General features: G+C 41.7%; 1 protein-coding gene across 14 annotated transcripts in view; it reads left to right on the top strand.

Moving 5' to 3' along the window:
* MECOM (MDS1 and EVI1 complex locus) overlaps positions 1 to 21,235 on the top strand; it is a 335,632-nt gene that overhangs the window by 301,670 nt on the left and 12,727 nt on the right. For 4 of the 14 annotated variants that reach the window (XM_065073498.1, XM_065073502.1, XM_065073503.1 and 1 more), the window contains 6 exons: positions 1,226 to 1,442; positions 4,054 to 4,201; positions 5,219 to 5,375; positions 10,879 to 12,241; positions 14,212 to 14,299; positions 16,724 to 16,750. In XM_065073498.1, the coding sequence (XP_064929570.1) occupies positions 1,226 to 1,442; positions 4,054 to 4,201; positions 5,219 to 5,375; positions 10,879 to 12,241; positions 14,212 to 14,299; positions 16,724 to 16,750 (2,000 nt within the window). The remainder of the gene's footprint in view (positions 1 to 1,225; positions 1,443 to 4,053; positions 4,202 to 5,218; positions 5,376 to 10,878; positions 12,242 to 14,211; positions 14,300 to 16,723; positions 16,751 to 21,235) is intronic. The other 10 variants (XM_065073501.1, XM_065073507.1, XM_065073508.1 and 7 more) reach the window with 7 other exon arrangements.

Genomic DNA, 21,235 nt, shown 5'->3' with positions numbered 1-21,235 from the left:
GTTTTCCCAGGGCTGTCGTTTCTTTATAGCTGCCTGTACATGTAGAGGAATATCTTTTGTTCTCCTGAAAAAAGGTGGGGATTATTCATTCATTGTAATTTGGTTTTATACGTTTGTGTTTTTTTGTTTTGTTTTGTTTTGTTTTCCATAGCAGTAACTTTGTTTAGTCATTGCTAAAGATGTTCTCCTTTTCAAGCATTGTGTTTTCCATGCCTAGTCGCTATGGTCAAGTAGCTATTGTATAAATGCCACCAGAGGAAATCTTTTCAGACACACACAGGAATATATCACAAAGCAGACTAGGGCCAAAGTATTGCTCATGGACAGCGAACAGCAGAGCCCTGATGGATTTTTCTCTGGATCCACTCAGCCTTCAAGTAGCAACCAATGACACACATTTGGACTTCAGTCAGACCCCTCAGTGCCTTTCTGACTCAGAAGCCCTGGGCATTTATATCTGCAGGGCAAGTAGCACTGGAACCAAACCAGAGCATCTGGCTCCTTGTATGGACCATCAGGAGAAAAATTCAGCAGAAAAAAAAAATACCATGGGATACTCTTCTACAAGTTTGTTTTTGGAGATTTACTTTAGCTAATCTATTATTTTGCAGGAACGCAGTATTCACTCCAAAGTGATACCTGAGTGATCTTTTACACTCAGTTTTAGTAAGAAACACATTATAACCAATTTTATGGAATTTAAAGCAAGGTCCCCTGTCTTCATTAACCCAGTTTCACATGTCTCTGGCTTAACTTGAACAGGGTTGGGTGTCGGAAAAAAACTCTGATAGAAATAAAACTCTATAACCTTTTTAAAACTCTATAACCTTTTTAAAATTCTATAAGCACCCTTTTGGCTATTTTAGATGCTGATGTTCACATCCAAGTCAATCTACTTAATTCAGAAAGATAGAGACTGACAGGTTCCACTGGTTCTCCACCTCAGACCCTGTATATCACTATTTAGGATGGGCTATAAATACACCGACTTTTGTACTAAGCCGATGTTAGGGATCCCTAGTGGATGTCACCCAGGCAGGACTGCACTGTCAAATATTGTAGAAATAAAGCATTATTATTAAGTGTTCTAAGGCATCCTTGGCTTTTTTGAGGTTCTCCACCTTGCCATTGAATAGCCATTTATTTAACCACACTGTCGTGGATGGTAGTTAAAAATGACTGAAAACTGATGTGGTTTCCTATGCCCAACCTGTTTGTCTTCCAGAGGAGCGCCAGTATCGCTGCGAGGACTGCGACCAGCTCTTTGAGTCTAAGGCTGAGCTTGTAGACCACCAGAAGTTCCCCTGCAGCACACCCCACTCCGCCTTCTCCATGGTGGAGGAGGACTTCCAGAAAAAGCTTGAGAATGAGAATGACCTTCGGGATGTGCATGAAATCCAGGAGTGTAAAGAGTGTGATCAAGTCTTCCCAGACTTACAAAGGTAGGAGTAGATGCTTAAAACATGATCAAAGGAGGCAAAATCTGTAATGTCTTCAGTCAGATCATGCCGGGCATCAGCCAGGGCAGAATCTGTAACCTTCATCTTCTATACAATCCAAAGATCAGTATGGCTTCTGTGCTGGTTGGTGTTCTATGGCATAGAAAGCAATGGAGTCTCAATAAATCAGAAATCTGATCCTTGTCCGTAAGAACTGGATCTTCTGATAATCAGACCTTTAGCTGGCATGGATTGGGCTGATTGCAGTGAAATCAGAGGACTGATTATAGTTCAGATCAGCTAAGGTCTGGGCTCTTAATTTTGGGTAGAAATAACTTAGAACATCTCCAAGTGGTGTTCACTGGTGTTACCAATTTTGTCTTTGCAAACAAGCTATGCTAGTTAGAGGCTGGTTCTAAATGTTAACATATATAAGTCTATATGTTAATATATATTTATAGCCATACTATCTTGAAATACTGGGGTTCATTTTTTTCTTATACACATAGCTGTCTTTTTAAACAGACCCATGTGCATATGTACCTGAAATATGCATAGAATGGAAATAGAAAGTACAACTTCTATAAGCTGAAGACCATTTACATATTCCCTGTCACGGTGGGTTTTTTTGTGGCTATTTAAAAATAATGTATTGCAGTGCAGACCATGACAAATTTTGAAAATTACGGGAAGGTATTGAGAGTGCAGAGGGTTTTCTGCAGGACACCCCTTTCAGATTTACATCCTGATGCTTTCATGATGAGAGAAGGTTGACCTCAGGCGATATTTGATAGTAATGCTGAGATATCTCAGATCAGTGTATTGTTATGACATGATCTTTACGCTTCTGCCAAATTAACACCACCAGAATTAAAACATGGCGTGCCAAACATTGCTCCACACATACTTGGTCAACCCCACTGAATGGGAATTTGTGCAAGACACTAGGTCTTATTCACCGGCTGATGTTGAGCAGTATGCGGCTCTGCGTGTCTAATTTTCAATCAGAGTGATTGATTTGAAAGGGCTGATGGAGGCAGATCAAATCAAAAGGGTTGCAGCAATGTGGGCTGCAACATTTTTCCACATCATGAGTTACTTGGTGTTAAACTTCCTTTCTGCCTATGAACCAGGGGACGATATCTAACATACGGGAATCATTGAGGAAATGTGAATTTAGCTTAAAATATTAAATATTGAAGAGAAAGGGCAGAAAACAAAGAAGGAGTTGTCATAAATAGATGGTCAGTACTGTGAGAAAGAGTGAAAAATGAGAGAGAATGCAGTCATTCTCCGAACTCTTTAATTATTGAAAGGCTAATACACCACAAAGACAGTTCACAGCAAAAAAAGTACCAAAGTGTGCTAGATCCAGATTATATAAAACAAAAGGCCTGAAAGAGCCATGCTTGAGGGTGTGCGTAATTAAGTGGGGAAAGAGCTGAGCAGGAAGATGGAAATCTGGGGGCCAGGACTGCCCGGTGCTGATGGCAGGTCACGTACCCCATGGTGCCACAGCCAGGGACAAGAGTCTCTAGGTCTTACGGTAAATTAGTTTACCAGTGTATGATGGAGAGTTGATTGTTACAGAAGTATTAGGAGGGGAAGTCAGATTCTTTTTTTTTTTTCCCCATGAAGGAAGGAGTCTGAAAGGGGTAGAAGTAAAGAGCATCCTTGGGTTAAAGCATTTCCATTACTTGTGCCTGAGAATGGAGGTTGTTGTTTGGACTGTACAAACCAAACAAGACAGTAAACCCAGCAGGTTTTGTCCACTAATTCAGCAGAGATCAGTGGGAGCTTCACATGAGGAAAGATTCATACATTTTGACATCCCAGGCTAAAAATCCCAATTTCCAGTGGATTTTCTGTGAATCCACTCTTATGTTATGCAGTGATCTTTCCTCGAGCTATGCTGTGAGTTATGACCCTGTGTGTGAACAAGAAATACAAGTGTTTAAATATATATATATTTGCTACGAATGAATAATAATACAGGAATCCATAAAAATTCAGAGGCAAAACTTAATTCAAAGATGTGCAACAGAAATTAAGTGGTGATCGAATACCCTACTGATAGACTGAATAAACTGCTAAGGAATTAATAAACAGCTACACAACTGAACACGATTTATAATAATGAGTTATAACTGCAGTTGTAGTGTACTATATTTAGAGGCTTCTTATGCTGATTTTGTCCTTCTCCAGTGGACTTATTCCTCATCTATTTCTGCTATAAGAAAAATCAACTCCCATCAAAAGAGTGAAGTTATATCAGGTGGTGGGATCCAAGGTGTGGTTAGAGGGAAAGTCATAAAGCAGAAATAATTCAGACTGCAGGGAAGAATTACCAGAGTGAAATACTGAGAGGTGTATTAAATAATCTCCTTAGGGAACGATGGCAGCAGCATCTCCAGGAGCATTTGCAAGTGGCAAAACACGAGATGATGTGTTATTCTGGTAGGGAGGAGGATGTTCTGCTTCATGGCTGGGATGAACCTGGTACTCAAAGGACTTGTGTCTGTCAGGATTTGGCCTTTGGGGCTTTTTTTGCTGTAATTATGTGCTCTGCTGTCTGTGTATTTGACCTCACTGGGCGCTGTTCTTGTTCCCACAGCCTGGAGAAGCATATGCTGTCACACAGCGAGGAGAGGGAGTACAAGTGTGACCAGTGCCCCAAAGCTTTTAACTGGAAGTCCAACTTGATACGTCACCAAATGTCGCACGACAGCGGGAAGCACTATGAGTGTGAAAACTGTGCCAAGGTACAGTGAATTTGTAGGCTGCCTGGCAGTTCTTGTGCTTCTGAATGCATGGGAGCATGGAAGTAGTGAAGCCCAGGACGGGATGCAGGAGGGTGTAGGGCTTCTGCCATGCTCCAGATGGTTTCTCAAGGATTTACGCTTCTATTTTATCAATATGTTATTTTTCTACCCTTTTGGATTTGGAAATGGCTGTGGAGTCTGCAGTGAGCTCTGATGCAGGATGCTGAGCATCTCCAGGCTCAGGGCTTGGTGCCTTGTGAGGACCAGTGGGGTGTAAGAGGATCACCGAGGGGCAAGAAACCCCAGGGAGATCCTGGGCAATGGGTTCCCTAGGCTGAGTGCCAACCCCTGGGACCAGAAACTTCAGGACACTACTGCAATATAAATCAAAATAAGAAATAGCAATGGGACTTCTCATCTCTAGAGCATCTCTATCACTTCCCAGCACCAGGTTTTCTGAGTAGATTGTGTATATAGGATGTGGTGCTCTGTATTGCTTTTTATCAGATTCCCAAAGCTTGGGCCTTTTGCATGAGGACTTTCTTGTTTTTAAGTAGATTTGCTGCAGTAGTGGGAATTTTATATTGAGCTGACACTCGTAAGATGCAACCAAGCCTTGGGTGCTTGGATTGTGTCGTGTACAGGATTTCTCACTGTCACAAACTCAATTGTCACCATAAAGTATTTCTATTGCAGTAACGCTTAGAGGTTTCAAGCAGCCACATTTTGACTCATTTTCTATGAAGTCCCTGACCTCAAAAGCACAATTTCTAAAGGCAGGGTCAAATGCATCTGCTGCTGTGACTGCCAAGGGGTTAACAGATCCAGCAAATACTTGGCTGATTGTGGGAAACTGAGGCCCCATCCTGCAGGCACAGCTCCCATTGACGCCCATTAGTGAGGTTTTTAATCTTAAATACTCCCAAATAGCTCCCAGGTTTGAATTTTAAAAGGCTCTTATAATAACTGACTTCTTCCGCAGTCAAGTTTCTTGGTTAATCAGTACTCATTTCCTAGCAGGTTTTCACGGACCCCAGCAACCTTCAGAGGCACATTCGTTCCCAGCATGTTGGGGCTCGTGCTCACGCTTGTCCAGAGTGTGGCAAAACCTTTGCCACTTCTTCAGGCCTCAAACAGCACAAACACATCCACAGCAGTGTCAAACCTTTTATATGTAAGTCTTCAACTAAACGTCTTTGGTTAAGTGTTATTTCTTTTGTCTTAATGCAGCGTAATCTGGAAGCAGGAGGTTGCGCTGTGCTCCCTTTGAATTTCCCACTGATTTCAGGGGGCTGTGAGTTATTAAATGAGTTCTGGATAATGTGTCCGATGCAAAGTATTATTTTCATGTCATTTTCCTTTGCAAACACACTTTGTGTTGTATAAGTGTACCTGTTTTCTCTGTGCTGGATCCAGCCCTGCAGCACGGGACAGGTGTTGTGCTGGCACAGGGGGGAGGTGACAGTGCTAGGGTGGGCAGGGGAGGGTGACAACGGCTGCCACCATGGTTGGGACATGTTGAGAGTTTGGCAGAGCCAACAAAGACTGCGTTGCTTGAGGAATTAATTTTGGGCCACAGAGTTTCTACAGCAAATGTCATGACTTTTGCTAGAGCTGGAAAATAAACCTTAAGTCAGTGTATTTCAGTTGGAGGAGCTTGCCACCCTCCTTGAGGCTCCTTTGCATGTCCCAGGTCTAAGTATTGAGTTCAACAACAGCTGCTCCAGCCATAAAACTTGCCTCGTATGTGAGCCTGACTCTGTGCTGGGCTATAAATCGGATTCTAAGAGTCCCACGGGTTGTGTTTACTGCTGAGCCAGATCCTGCTGGGAGATGGGAAAGCCGGGTGCATGGTACTGGAGGGTTCTTTCTCTCCCTTTCACCAGGGAAGCAGAGGCAGAAAACACTTAGGAATATTGTTCTTGGTAGCACTATTCTCCACCATGGTCTTTTCAGGCACCTGCTATGGCTTGAAAAGCACCTTGTTACCACCTCCCCTACTTGTCTGTTAATCTTCTTAATCTTTTGCTGCTCTCAACAATAATTTACCAAAATTTCAATACCACACCCGAAGTGGTGGCTGTATGCTAAGATAATTCCTCAAGAGGAGGAATATTGGTTTGAAAGACTCATTTGTGTGAAATCTGTATACCCGCTATTGGTTAGATAATACTTTTGGTTTGGGCTTCTTCAATGAGAAAATGTATAACTAGATCCAATAATAAACACCACCAATAATTTTCACACCTTATTACAGGTTAAGTAATTACAGTTGAAAGATTATAATTATTAGAACATAGTAACTTCTGGCTAGGTTGGGAGTCTTCAGATAGTCTCATTGCAATGCCCTACGTAAAAGTCTCTAAGTCGCACTTCTCATAAATGAAATAATCTATCAAATGCTCTTTGTTACTGTTTGTTCTGATAAATCAAAACAGCAACTGGTATTCTTCACATGTATAGTGGGAGCGATGAAAACCTATTGAGCAACCTACAACTAACAGCCATGTAATTGCAGAACAAAAGGGTTTGGAGACCACATGTTTGGTAGGCTTTGCTGAGCACTGGGAGGGAGGCTGGGTCACCTAAAGGAGATATCTGTTTTCCACCAGAAGGCCACACACCATGATTTAGTTGTACCAGTCTGTTTATGGCAACTGTCTCTTATTACAGTACACCGCCCAAGCTTGAGTGAAAACTCACCAACACTAAGGTAATTACTCACTGCCGTCGCAAAATCTCCAGCCTCTCCAAATAGAAACCACATGCCATAATAGACTGAACATATTCAAAATAGTACCTACAGTAATTTTTTTAATAAGTAGAAAATATGCAGCTTAACCGTTGGCTAATTTGGGGTCCAGAGACAATCATGGTACAGAGTGTGCATAGGCAAGAGATGAATTTTTGTAATTTGGGAGCCAGATTGGGAGTTTGTGTTAAACCTGGGGTCTGTAGAGCAATAAAAGCTGCAAGCAGGGAAGCTTTCCTTACAAGTTAGTTGCTTAAAAGCATGTCTCTGAGATTTAAAGAGTGTAGTAAGGTCTAATAGGTGAAATCAAACCCAGCTTCTGTTGCTTTGATACGTGGAAGCAATTAAAGCTGATAACCGTCCCACTTCTACTAAAGTTCAAGCAAAGCTTTACTTGGAAATAAAAGTCATGATGAAAAAGAGGCAGATCTTATAACAGGAACTTATCTGAGAAGTCCTGGCTCCTGAGAATATCCATGAAGGTCACGATAGTGCAATTGATTTAGATACAGAATCTCCTCCCAAGTCAGTGGGGCGTTGGGTATGTGCTTCAGGTGACAGTCCCCAAGAGTAAGACTACTCCAGGGAGTAAGGACTTCGGACCTGGGCCCAAAATTGAGAAGCCTGTGGACTGAATAGACTGCCCAGTAAATGCAAGAGCCACCTTGGGCAAGCAGCATCTCATAAAATAGTTTTAAATATCTTTTATGCTCAAAAAGGTAAAGTCCTCACTACAACTGTTAATTGTTTGATTGAGATTATAATAATAAATATTTACAGATTTTAATGGTATTGCCATTATTGGTTTAATTTAGTTTTAAAACAGAGATAAAATGTATTTAGTCAAATTATTAATTTGCATCTCCCATATCAGTTTGTAAGGATATCTCTTAATCGTAAGTATTTTTGCTTTTCTCTGGGGTAGGATATTTCTTGGTTCTGTTGACTTTTGAATATATTAACGGAGAATAACAATTTAATAATATATCAATGTTCTTTAAGGGAGAACTTTCCAAAATGTAGGAAGACCAAATCTGTGCCAAAACACCCCTTTTCACCTGCTCACCACGTCAAGCCTACCTGAGTGAAGCTTTATATTTAATAGTCATGTGAATAAGGAGTAAGCCGTCAACACAACCTGGCAGAAGATCAGAACTTCACAATACATGATTTGTTTCTGATTATAGAGTAGCCTTGCCTTGTAAATGTATGCATTTGAGACTTTTTTTCTGGAAACATATATATGGTGTGATGCTCTGCTGCTATATGCTAGGCGTAATATATATGACATATATATATCTTATCAGTGTTGATAAGAGTTATCCTGCTTTACACATGGAATTGGCCCATAATATCCAAGATGAAGCTTGTGCAAATCTATGGATACGTCACTCGAGTTACCATTTTAGTCAGTTTAATTTTGTTTTCTGTGATTAACCTGATGGGAGCACGGGGAGCTCTTGGTGCGAGACCTCAACAGTGAAGGTAAGGGGCCTGATTCTGTACTGGGAAGTGTGGAGGTGACTTTTATTTGTGGGAGCAGAAACCTTATGCCTCCAACTAGGCTAAAAGATAGGCGAAAACAGAAAAATCAGAGCTTCGTAGTGCAGCAAATAAATGACGAATAGTTCTATATTAAATATAGTTCTATGTTAAATAGGCAAATAAAAGAAAATTCCAAAATAATTATACAGAAACTACTTATCCAGAGAAAATCAAGCGTTTTCAAGGGACTAGAATAATTTATCTCCTTTCCTCCTCATCCTCCCTCTACTCTCCTCCTCTTTATTTTTCTCTTCCTTCTTGTATCTCTTTTTGCTTTCTCTTCCATTCTGTTTCTTCTTCATTTTTCATTTGATTTTTTATTTGCTCAGTTTTCTTTCTTGTCTTTCCTCGTGAATGAAGATTTCCAGCGGGAACAGTAACAGATACACAGCAACAAACATTCTTCCTGAATTACCGCATTGCAAATTTCCTCTGTTTGGGTCCAATTCTGCACTCTTTACCCCACCAATTGTCCCAGGGATGTCAATGGGCTGTGAACAGGGAAAACGGAGCATCAGGCAGGATCAGGCCCTGGAACAATAGGAGCATTGTTGCCGAAGAGGTAAACAGTTAAGAGATGACAACAAGTGGTCAGGTTTCTCAAGGGCAGAGATTTAGAGGAGCAGGAAGGTTAGTGCGGCCCCGGTGCGAGTGGAAGTTAGAGGACGTGATTGCAGTTCATGGGAACCGAGAGTGCAGGATGGGATACATTCAATTGAGTTTCCTTTGCAAGCTCAAAATAGAGCCATTGTAAATTATGTCAGTCTGTCTCAAATCATGAAAATGATTGTTAAAAAGGCCTCGGAATACACAATGTGTATTGTTGTGTGGCTTTGATGTGTGAAAGATGAGAGCTTATGATATAACACAAATTAAATAAAAAATAAAGGGTCTACATGCTTTTTCCTGGCTGGGAAAAAAGAAATATATATTTATTACAGAGGGATAACACTGCTTACTGATAATGTTCCAGCCTTGTTTTTAAACAAGCCTGGAGCTGATACTGTTCGAAACAAGGTAGTGCAGTGTCACAGACAAAATTTAGCATAACGAAAAGCACAGCCTTGAGACTTGCCCAACACCCCTGCTCATGCAAAAGGTGCCAGAAAGGGACATAAAAAGCCTCTGGGGAGATTCATCCTTTCCCAAAGTGCATTTTAGCTTGCAGACTTATAACTTGGTTGCTGCCCCAATTTGCTCCCTAAGGTTTGTAGCAGCCAGAAAACCAGGAACCTGTAAAATCCCATTGGTTCAATGATGTGATTCACTCTTCATAGTGTCTCCCTGTACACCACCAGGACCACTTCCAGCCTCCTGCGCCTGGAAATGGTTGCTGGAAGCCGTGCTCCGATGTGCCAAGTCAGATAGCAGGTCCTTGAACTCCTAGATCTCCTCCCCTCTGAGGTTTCAGGTTTTCTCCAAGTGCTTCTTTTGTGAGGCTGAAGCTTTTCTCATCCCAGAGGAGTTTGAAAGGAAATCCATCAAACTGTTTTGAGCATCAGACACGCAAATAAATACAGCTGCATTCTTGAAGGAAATTGTTGTTGAAGTATAGTGTACTTTTTCATGTGCAAGAGACAAATAAGTGACATTATGCCTAGTAAAGTTATTAAGATGTGGAATTTAAAGTTAATGGTATCCCGGACACCTGTAGGGACTGTACATATGCACTACATGAATAGAAACACTTTGAACATGTGAGAGTACCAGACTGAGGTTACTCTAGAAGATCTGCCTGGAATTTCATGAAATTACCTTCTTAATTGTAAGTGGAAAAAAAATGGTGCTAGTAAGAGTACACAATTGGAAATACCTGGTTGTTTCCTCTTTCACCCCTTTCCTATCCTTTATGGTCTTGCAGACTGAAAGCTTTGTGAGGCTGCTCTGTCTGTCACCCCTCTGGTCCTGCAAATATTTGTTTTAATGACTTTCCATGTGTGAATAGTGACATAAATGGACGTCATTTGAAGATACAAGTGCTCGCTCGCTCAGGAGCACCATGGGTTTGTACGGTGTTACAGCACCGAGCCGCGGCTCTTGGTGGGGCTTTGGGTACTGATGCAATATGGATTAATGGTATCAAATACACAGCGTTTGTGCAATGCAAAGAGCAAACAAGTACACTTTGTCTTTTAGTGATTTCAGACCTTTTCTGGTTTGTTGGAATGGGTTTTGGTGCTGACTTTAGATATTTGTCTGCTTGGGTGCCTTGCTTTTGAAGATTACAACAGTTTTTTGTATATTTGTGCACTTAGAGCTCTCCTTACGGCTTCCTAATAGATATTTGGTGGGTAAAAAAGTGGTGTTATTTGCAAAATTTTGAGGGTGGGGGCAATTACCATAAAGCCTGAGATGTGTTGTTGTTGTTGTTTACATACAGGTGAGGTCTGCCATAAATCCTATACTCAGTTTTCAAACCTTTGTCGTCATAAGCGCATGCATGCTGATTGCAGAACCCAAATCAAGTGCAAAGACTGTGGACAAATGTTCAGCACTACGTCTTCCTTAAATAAACACAGGAGATTTTGTGAGGGCAAGAACCATTTTGCAGCAGGAGGATTTTTTGGCCAAGGCATTTCACTTCCTGGAACCCCATCTATGGATAAAACGTCCATGGTTAATATGAATCATGCAAATCCGGGCCTTGCTGACTATTTTGGAGCCAATAGGCATCCTGCTGGTCTTACCTTTCCAACAGCTCCTGGATTTTCTTTTAGCTTCCCTGGCCTGTTTCCTTCAGGCTTGTACCACAGGCCACCTTTGCTACCTACTGGTTCTCCTGTTAAAGGACTACCGAGCGCAGATCAGACAAACAAAAGCCAAAGTCCCCTCATGACAAATCCTCAGATACTGCCAGCCACCCAGGATATTTTGAAGGCACTAAATAAGCAACCATCAGTAGGGGAGAATAAGCCAGTGGAGCTTCAACCAGAGAGGTCCTCTGAAGAGAGGCCGCATGAGAAACTCAGTGACCAGTCAGAGAGTAGTGACCTTGACCTTGACGATGTCAGTACCCCCAGTGGCAGTGACCTGGAAACCACCTCGGGCTCTGATCTGGAAAGTGACATTGAAAGTGAGAAAGAGAAATGTAAAGAAAATGGTAAAATGTTCAAAGACAAAGTAAGCTCTCTGCAGAGCCTGGCTTCAATAAATAATAAGAAAGACCACAGCAATCATTCCATTTTCTCACCATCCTTAGAGGAGCAGACTGCGGTGTCAGGAGCGGTGAATGATTCTATAAAGGCTATTGCTTCTATTGCTGAAAAGTACTTTGGTTCAACAGGACTTGTGGGGCTGCAAGACAAAAAAGTCGGAGCCTTACCTTACCCTTCCATGTTTCCCCTCCCGTTTTTTCCAGCATTCTCTCAATCAATGTATCCATTTCCTGATAGAGACTTGAGACCGTTACCCTTGAAAGTGGAGCCCCAATCACCCAGTGAAATAAAGAAGATCCCAAAGGGAAGCTCTGAGTCTCCCTTTGATCTCACCATAAAGCGTAAGGAGGAGAAGCCACTCACTCCCATACCCTCAAAACCAGCAGCCCCCTCTGCAGCAAGCCAGGACCAGCCTCTAGATCTCAGCATGGGCAGCAGAAGTCGAGCCAGCGGCACAAAACAAACTGAGCCTCGGAAAAACCACGTCTTTGGAGAAAAGAAAGGAGGCGACCTCGAGCAAAGGAAAGTTTCGGAGTCCTCCTTGCAGCACGCCAGGCCCACCCCGTTCTTTATGGATCCCATTTACAGGTAACGGACTATGTGCATCCTTTGGTCCAGACAGCTGTGTCTGCCAGGGCCATCCGCCTGCAGATGCAGAACAACCTTGTCAGTGTCCCACCATCCCTGGAGGTGACATCCCACCACCTGGGGATGGTGTGGCCCACGTAGCATGTTGAGCTGTGCACACTGCCTCAAATCCGACCTGCTGGGGCAAACTCTGAGTCCAGTGATGCTGCAATTAGCAGGTCTTCATGACTGTCCTTGTTGCAGCGAGTCATTAGTTTAACCTGCACAGATTGACATGCAGGTGTTGAATATTTTCTCTTACCCAGAAATGAACTGGCATCAGCAATGAATATTTCTATATTTATGGTGTATTTGACATCACTGGTTTACCCCAGTTTTCTTCCAAAATGCTTCCCACTGCCTTCTGCCTTCCCTGGGAATCAGAGCATCTCACTCGGTTGCCAGTTGTACACCACCTTTTTAGTGCCTCCTGAGTTAAGTAAGAGTATCTCATAAGTACAACAAAGAAGTAAATTTGTCCTAAGTTGTATAAAAAGCATGGAAATTGAGAGTGATTTCTGCCTTTTTTTTCCCCCCACTGATTTAAGCAATGGGCATTTCGTTAATATAATTGAAGGCACAGTGTCTTTGTGTTAACGAAGCTCAACCAACAGGCTAGTTAATCTGAGCCACCTAATGAAATCAATGGGAGCCTTGTTGTTGGCTTCAGGGGGTGCACAAGGAGACATTGTCAGTGAGCCGAGGTTTTAAAAATTGCTGGTAAAATCCTGAACCTGTGGTGTTTCACAGTAGTGCTGAGATGGATCTCACTGGGATCTGGATTTCACCTGTGTCCTATGCATGTTGGCCCCTCCTTACCCTTTGCCTTTTTGCTCATATATCTGTAACCAACCAAAGTCAGGCATCTAAATTAGTTTAGAGAAATATTAGCCATAAAAATATTTGTCTGTTATACAAGTGACTGATTTTACAGGCTATTGTTAAAAAAAAAAAAAAAAGTTATTGCCATGTAAATCATGTTAATTTTTTACTTTATCTGAAAAAGAAATGCTATGGGCAAAGTTTTAAGACAATGCTCTTGTATAAGACAACAGGTATGTGCTATGAAGAAACAGGATATGATGCTATTTACTGCCAGATTGATATCTGTGTTAGGCCATAGGTTTTCTTTGCGTCACATTAATTTTAAATGCCTGAAGTGGTGGAAATAACAATCCGTGTTTTATGGTCCTGCATTACAAACTGATGAAATCTGTACAAATTCTGGCAGTGTAGCATGAGGCCAGTTGTTACCAAGTCTTCCTTTGCCATGAGCTACATCTACATACAGTCAACAGAATCTGTAACTGAAAACATAGGCATCAGAAAAGCAAAACCCTCAAATTTCCACACTGCTGCTGAATTATCTGTGCTGCGTTTTGCTGTCTAAATGCCCACAGGAGTTGATGGCAGTTTTTGTTGCTGGCACATCGGATTTGGTGTGTTCCTGTAAGCCGACCTTTCTCGCCCTGCTTGTGACCAGCCGGTTGAGTCCACACCAGGAGAGGTTTCCAGGGTGGTGGCTGTGACATCTTTCATGAGCAGACCAGAAAGGACCCATTGCTCAACGCTCCTGTTGCCTTCAGTTCCTCTCCTCAGAGCAGAGAGCACACTCGATTGCCTTATTTCTTCATAAAAGTGCTCTGTAGTTAGTCATTGGCTCCTATTATAATTATTACTGGTCTTTTGAAATGGGATTATTTCCTATGTAAATGGTATAATCTCCCTTTAATGGTGATTCGCAGCCCCCACCTGCAGTAATGAGTTCCATGCGGGAATGGAGAGTTGACTGTACTTCCTTATCTTTTACCGTTATCTCTGAGAAACAAATTACTTGATGTATAATTGACTATTTTAAACATGACTAGCTGTGTAATTGTTAATATCTGAGACTGATTCATCACAAGCAAATCTAATTTTAACATTTACAGAGTAGAAAAAAGAAAGTTAAGTGACCCACTGGAAGCTTTAAAAGAGAAATACTTGAGACCTTCCCCGGGATTCTTGTTTCATCCACAAGTAAGTATTTTGGGAATTTTGGTGTTGTAAACAAGCCTGTTGATGCTTCAAAGCAGGTGCAGAGAAATGAATGCAGTCTTAGTCATTTTTGGATTTCCTAAACCACACAGTTTTTGCTGTACCATTGTGGTGGAAAAGCATAAGCATTGTTCTGAGCTTCTTGATGTTTTGCAGATGAAACAACATGTTTTGATTATAGAGGAAGCCAGATTCAAACTACATGTATGTTTTAGAACTGTGTTCCTCCAAAACTGTAGTGTACCTACCAACATTTGCAGCTACCCGTGCCTTCTTCAACGCTCTCCTGTGCTCCAAGCCATTGTAGTCAATATTGACTACAAGTAGATGATGGAGATTCAAAGTTGAGCCAGGAAAGCTGAGCACCCCAGTTGTTCAATATTTAAGGACTCCCAGAAAAGAGATAAAACCTTCCACCCAATGCTTCGAAGTCTCATAAACAAATGCTCCATGTCTTTTATGCAGTTGTTGTGGGATTTAGCGTGTGCAGTAACTTTGTAGGATCCCCGCTCCTCCATACCTGAAGACATGCTATACGAGAGGGCCGGTGGCTTGTTCGTAGGCCATAATCCTGCTGCTAATTTGCTGGATGACAAAAATGCAGGACAGTGTCCCTAAAATGGTGTAACAACCACAAAGTATATGTAGTATAGAAAAAAGTACTTGTATGCAAACTATATGTTGCTTTTCTTCAACAGGACCACACACTCATTTTGTCCTCCTCCTTGTTAAGGAGATCTTGCTAAAATTTGGGTTCAGTTTTATGCCTGAAATAAAAAACTCTGTGATATTTACAAATTTGAATGACTTGCTGACTACAGGTTGTTTCATCCTAATAATGACACCCCATACAGGGTGGTTTCTCTCCATGAAGTGGGTGATGCTGTTAGAGCAGCTAAGGGGTTGTAAATTAATTGTGAATCATTTAAATGAAGGCATTTTAGGTATTGTATCAATGGCAGAAACAATATTATTTTACTTGGCGCTAGTTAGCTTTTCACTGGGTGTAAATCGGTGTTTAGTGAAGTTGGATTCAAGGGGTGCTCTGAAGGTTTTGTCTGATAAAAGCAGGAGGTAGCGTGGTTGGTGGGTGGGAAAAGAGTCCGTTTGGGTAAAATGCACCATTAGGAGTTTGGCTGTGGTGAACGGGGAAGGAGTTGGATGCTCTTCTGCATAGTGTTGCATGACTCTGAGGTACATGGGGAACTGGAGGAGGGTTAATGGGAATTAGGCAAGGAATGGTGTAGGCATGCATGTGAAATGGAGACATCGGGTGTTTTGCCATTAGCGGGCAGGATGTTGGGATTTCACCCTTCGTGTTTTTTCACAGAGAGTTGGTTAAATCTGTTGTTGGTGCCTGAGGAAGGTCCTGGTGTGGTCACCAAGTCTGGTGGTCACCAGCTGAGGTGGGACAGAGCCAGCACCTTCTGGCAGGAGGGGAAGCTGGTTGTGCCCCCGTGTTGCTGAACACGTGCATGGGAGCACAAAAATACACCTGTTAAACCTTTTTGCCCATTTCTCCACTTTTCTCATTGTGCAATAGAAACAAACAAACAAGCAAACAAACAAACAAACAAAACAAACCCCATACCATGGTAAAGACTGGCTTTTGTTTTATCGCTTACCTGGCTGCTGGCATTAACATCTTTAACTTGGTGTGAGATGGATGGAGACAAAGGTCATGAGTGTAACATGCATTCTTAATACATTATAAAAGAAAACTAAACCACCATCACATGTCCTGTCAAAAAAGTCAGTGCCAAAATCTGCTTTCTTGCTGACTTTAATACAAAGGAGTCTCCTGTTTGCAAAGGCAGAATTTGGTTCGGTATTTATAGAGGACTGGGGACCAGTTTGCAGAAAAGCTGTTTTTCTTTTATAGTCCTGTTCACCCCTGTAAAAGTACAGGTGTGGAGTGCACTGCAAGTTTTCATTTTCTGCTGGCAGGATTTATCTATGTGAAATATGAACAGAATTATTGTTTGTGTCCTACAAGTTTGTGTTTCTGTAAGTGAGTTTACTTCTGTAATGTGCCATCTGGTGAAGCAAGAGTTTATTTTTCTAACTGGATAATACAACAGCTAACAGGTGGATCTTTAAAACAGGCTTCTGAAATAGATATTAAGGATATAAACCCTGCAGTCCTTACACTGTCGCTGCCTGGGCAAAATTCCTCCTAAAGACAGTGGCCTGAAAGCTATGAAAATTAGATCATTTAATTGTATTTCACAATGATTTGCCATTACAAGGATCGCGCATTTAGGGAGAGAATACTCCAATGCAACAAATCACTCAGAATAACGTTTTAATTAGTATCTTTACATAAAATCTTAATTAGTAGATTGATTGCAATGAGGGTTCCAATGCAGGAATAATGTGTTGTTTTTGTTTCAATTTTGCTACCAGTTCCAATTGCCTGATCAAAGAATTTGGGTAAGTTCATTGCTTATATTTTTGATTTAATCATTGTGAAATAAATTGCATAAGAAAAATATAATATGAAAGATAACTTACCACTCAATTATGGAGCATGCCACACTTTCCGACAGAGTCTTGTAGCTGTAGTGAATAAATAGCCTCTTGTTTCAAATTGGCTTTACTTTAACCTACCTAATCTTGCTGGTTTTATTTGGTGAAGGCAATGGGAGCTTTACCTGAGTGAGGGTTTCAAAATGCAGTCTTTGTTTATATTTAATTGAAATTGTTCCAAACTGTTTCCTTCAGAGATTGCAATGAAATTTTCAGGCTGAAATCTTGTTAGATTGCAATAGGTGTAAATATTTAATCTGCATTCAAGACATTAAAATAGAGAGCCTCAGAGCACTCCATGTTTCTATCTTGCTTTGACTTGGGTTGGAAATAGTCTCTTTAACGGCTTTGAAGTTTTGAGCTCAATTGCTCATTACTGTACTTAAAGCATAAATAAAACATCCATTTAATTGCCACGTTTGGGTCAAATTTGCCCTGTGCGTATACTTATATCATCCTCCTTATGTGAACAGGAATTGTGCTTTTAGTACTGTGGGATATATTTGAGCTGGCTCTTCTATTTTTATAAAATGTTATTCTTACTACATCTAAATGAAAAAAAAAGAGCCATAGCAACTGCTTTTGCAGATGCAACTCACATAACACGGTGTTTTGCTCTTGCATTGCTGGCTCCTCAGCTGTAGCACTGAACCCATAAATACTTGTCCCAGATTTTTCACAACCTTTGAGTTTCAGAGTGGAGAGCTGGAGCCAGCCGGCTGCGGCTCGGGCCCTGGCTCACTCCCGCTCAGCACTTGCAGTGCGACGTGGACTCATTTCACAAGACGAAGCCAGAATTTTGCAAAATGAGATGGGAGATTTGCATGAGCTCTTTGCCGCGTGGGTCTCTGTATGGGGCTGGTGCAGGAGCCCTCAAAGGTGCTGCCCCTGCAGCCAGGGGCTTAGCCCTGCTCTCCTCCAACAGCAGCAACAGACCTTTGGCTTTTAATCCCATTTTCTGCCTGTAAAATGGTGGTTTGTGCAGCTGCAAATGATGCACAAGGATCCTGAGAGGAAAGGAGCTAAGCAGGCACCAAAGGATTTGTAGATGCTGACTGAGCTCAGCAGATAGGAGGTAGGGTTAGATGCCGGGCTTGGGGAGCACAAGAAGTGGTTGCCAAACACTATTTTTGCAGTAGAGGTAGCACTGTGTTGTGATTTGGCCCAGGCACCCTGAACCCTCGGCTCTCAGAAATGAGGCTCTGCCTGGGCATATTTGGGAAGTTGCAAAACCCAGTGCAGTCTGTTTCTTCTCTCTGTTTTCCTTGACGTTGGCTTGGTCCTCAAGTTTCCATCATCCTGCTTTTTTTGTGAGCATATGTCTCCTGGCCACGCTAGTGCTTGAGCAGCTGCAGTAGAAATAGGTATTTAGAACAGAAAGTGCCTGGAGCAGGATGCTGATTCATGGATGAATCTTCATCTTGAGAGATTTGAATAGGTCACGCGAGCCTTTCTATCTCAATTCACAGTTGCGTGTGCCATATATTTCAAGATTATTTCAGATTGATTCTCATTGTTTGGCAGGAATCCTATAGTACAAATCAATGGCAACACCCTCTTGAATGGATCACTATCTATTTAGTCTGTAGACTCTTTCATCCCTTTCTGGTCCTATCAAGAGAAGGCTGCTATGAAGAGGTTCTGTAGTTATAGTTAGACTTTATTTGCAATAGCTTTATGGGGAATAATTGAAAATAATTAAATTAATTTTACAAATGCATGAAAAGAAATTTGGTGAATGTATTAACAAAGCTTTTCTTTTACTGGGCTTATTTAAGGACATGATCCATTCTGTTAGATCAGATAAATCCCCACCAACTGCATTAATACAAATAGAGTTATTCTGGAACTGTACTGCAGATCAGCAGGAATTATTCACTGCTGCTTCATAAAGCTCAGCCATGTGTGATAGGTCTCTTGGACATGAATATAGTTCAGCCAGGTTCCATGGCTGGATGTCTAAATACACACAGTTTCAAGACAACAAATTCACAAGTTGTAGTTTTTAGCAAAAGCATTAGAACTTGAACTGGGGAGGAAGAAATCCTGAGCTCTAGTAGTTGGGTTTTCAAGATTTCTCTAAATAACACTAGTAAAAATAGAAAGCAAACATTTGAACAATTTTTTTTTTCCCATGAGTTATGACCATAAAGTCAGTTGTTTTTGCGATAATAGCAATGAAGGAGTCGTGTTTGTAAGACATGAGGTCATGTAATTCATGACATTGTCTTCTAGATTATTTCATATCATCAGGTTATTCTTAAAAAGCAGCAACAACAAACCTTGCTTTATTTATGCTACTTTTGCTTCTGTTGCTTAATAAATTTTAAGACAAATATTCAAGGCCCCTGCTGATGATATCTTGCCCGTTGAAATGTTTATAAATACTTGTTTTAGCCGATTATGGTAATGTCTGCATTTTTGAGTCGGAACTGGGGAATTGCGACTGCATATTAATTTGCGTCAGTCGGAGGTTAATAGCCTCTCAGGGAGTGGGAGGGAGGTGGGGGAAAGCTGCTTCCTTTTCCAGACATCTGGACGCAGATAGAGTCAACAACTCGTATATGTAAATCAAAAGTTACTGTTCTATATAAAATACTGTCATTCACTGATCTCAGATTAGGAGCAGACATGACTTGTCCATAAGGCAATAGCTGTATGTAAAGTGTGCAACAGGGTCTTCTCGTTCTCCTGCTTCCTCGGAGAGCTTTCTTTGTGGACATGGCAATTACACTAATCTCATCCTTGGGGTCAAGCTGTGCCTTCCTCCCCGTGCCCTGTTCAGGAATCACCACAATCCCTGGTCACTTGGTTGGGGTGCAGACCCTTCCCAAAAGCCCAGCAGCTTGAGCCACACACATGCCTCCTTGGTGGTCCCCAAGGACCATCGCCGGAGAGACAAGGTGGCCATGAGCACCGACCTCACCTCCCAGGACAGATGCTATCGCGAACAGCTTGCTTCAGGAGTTTGGTGGATTGTTGACCAGTACCATCTGCATGTTCAATGCAGCTCTTTTGGAGGCAACACTTGCTTTTGCAAACAGCTGTAATGGTGTTTTGAAGGAGTAAGAGCTACTTCATTTGTTTATCAGCTGAGGGAGTTTCATAGTGTAAGAGGAAAAGTCACATAGTTAGCCCAGAAAAAAGACTGGAAAAAAAAGGATGAGAATAAGTTATCAGTTTTTACAATCATTGAATATTACCAGTGAGTCCACGTAGGGCTGTCACTGGGATCTGAACTGGCATATGTCTGTAAATGACATTGGAAGAAGGGTGGCCAGGCAAAGTGCAAAGACTGCTTATTGAAAATAGATAAATCCAAAGCCTAACTATGAAGATTTTGTGGAAGAGTCACAGAAAGTTGAGTCACAGGGGATTAAAACAGCAATAAAACTCAATGTCAGTAACTACCCAGTAATACTGAGGGGAAGGCATGACTCTAAACTCGTGTCATTCAGGAAAAAAGATCTTGAAGTTGATAGTTTTATGAAAATATCTTCCAAGCACTTAGCAGAAAGGAACTGAAAACATCATTATGTTATGCTGCCTTCAGCTCTTGAATACAGCTGAAGTCCCTCTCAAAAGGACATAGTAGAATTAGAAAAGACACAGAAAAGTGCAACAATGATGATCAGAGGTAGGGAACAGCTTCCATACAAAAAGAGACTAAGTAGATTTTGATTTTTTTCAGCTTGGAAAATAAATGCCCAAGGGAGCTGTGCCCCAGCTCTATGAGACCATGAATGGTGAGCAGAACCTGAATGAGAAATGGTTATTCATTAGTTTTTACAATACAAAAAAAAAAAAAAAAAAGAGGGACACCCAGCTGAATTATCAGGCAAAAGGCTTAGAAGGAACAAAAGCCAGTATCTTTTTACATACACCTAATTAAATTGGCAAACTCTCCTTGACAAAAATATAAATGGCTTTGAAAAGGGTTTAGTCAAATGAATGGGGGCAGCAGCCACTGATGGCCGTTCAACACCATAATCGAGATGCAACCTCGAATTAAGGCTCTTGCAGCTCTCGTTGCTGGTGCGTGACAGAAGACATTTGGAAGAAGGTCTGTCCCTTGCCCACCCTCCTGCATGTCCCCTGGGGCCACTGCTAGAAACCAGGGCGCTGTCACCCCAGAAGCGTGTGTCACATGTTCATAATTCCTGCTTGGGTTCGGTGCCTGAGTGGGACAAACCCCAGATTTCATATTACTCAGTTAGTATTTTGCAAGTAGACTGATGAGCAGGGGCTGTCTACCTGCATATAAATTAATGGAGAGCTTGTTGTGGGTCTGGGCTGGGAGGATTTTATGAGCTGTAACAAGGCCGTGCACTCTAGTGCCCATCTCACAATTGGGAATTGCATCTGAAGGCCCTGAGCACCACCTTTCTC

The sequence above is a fragment of the Columba livia genome, chromosome 9, assembly GCF_036013475.1.
Source record: "Columba livia isolate bColLiv1 breed racing homer chromosome 9, bColLiv1.pat.W.v2, whole genome shotgun sequence".
Taxonomy (NCBI): Eukaryota; Metazoa; Chordata; class Aves; order Columbiformes; family Columbidae; genus Columba; species Columba livia.
This window is presented reverse-complemented; position numbering and strand designations above follow the sequence as displayed.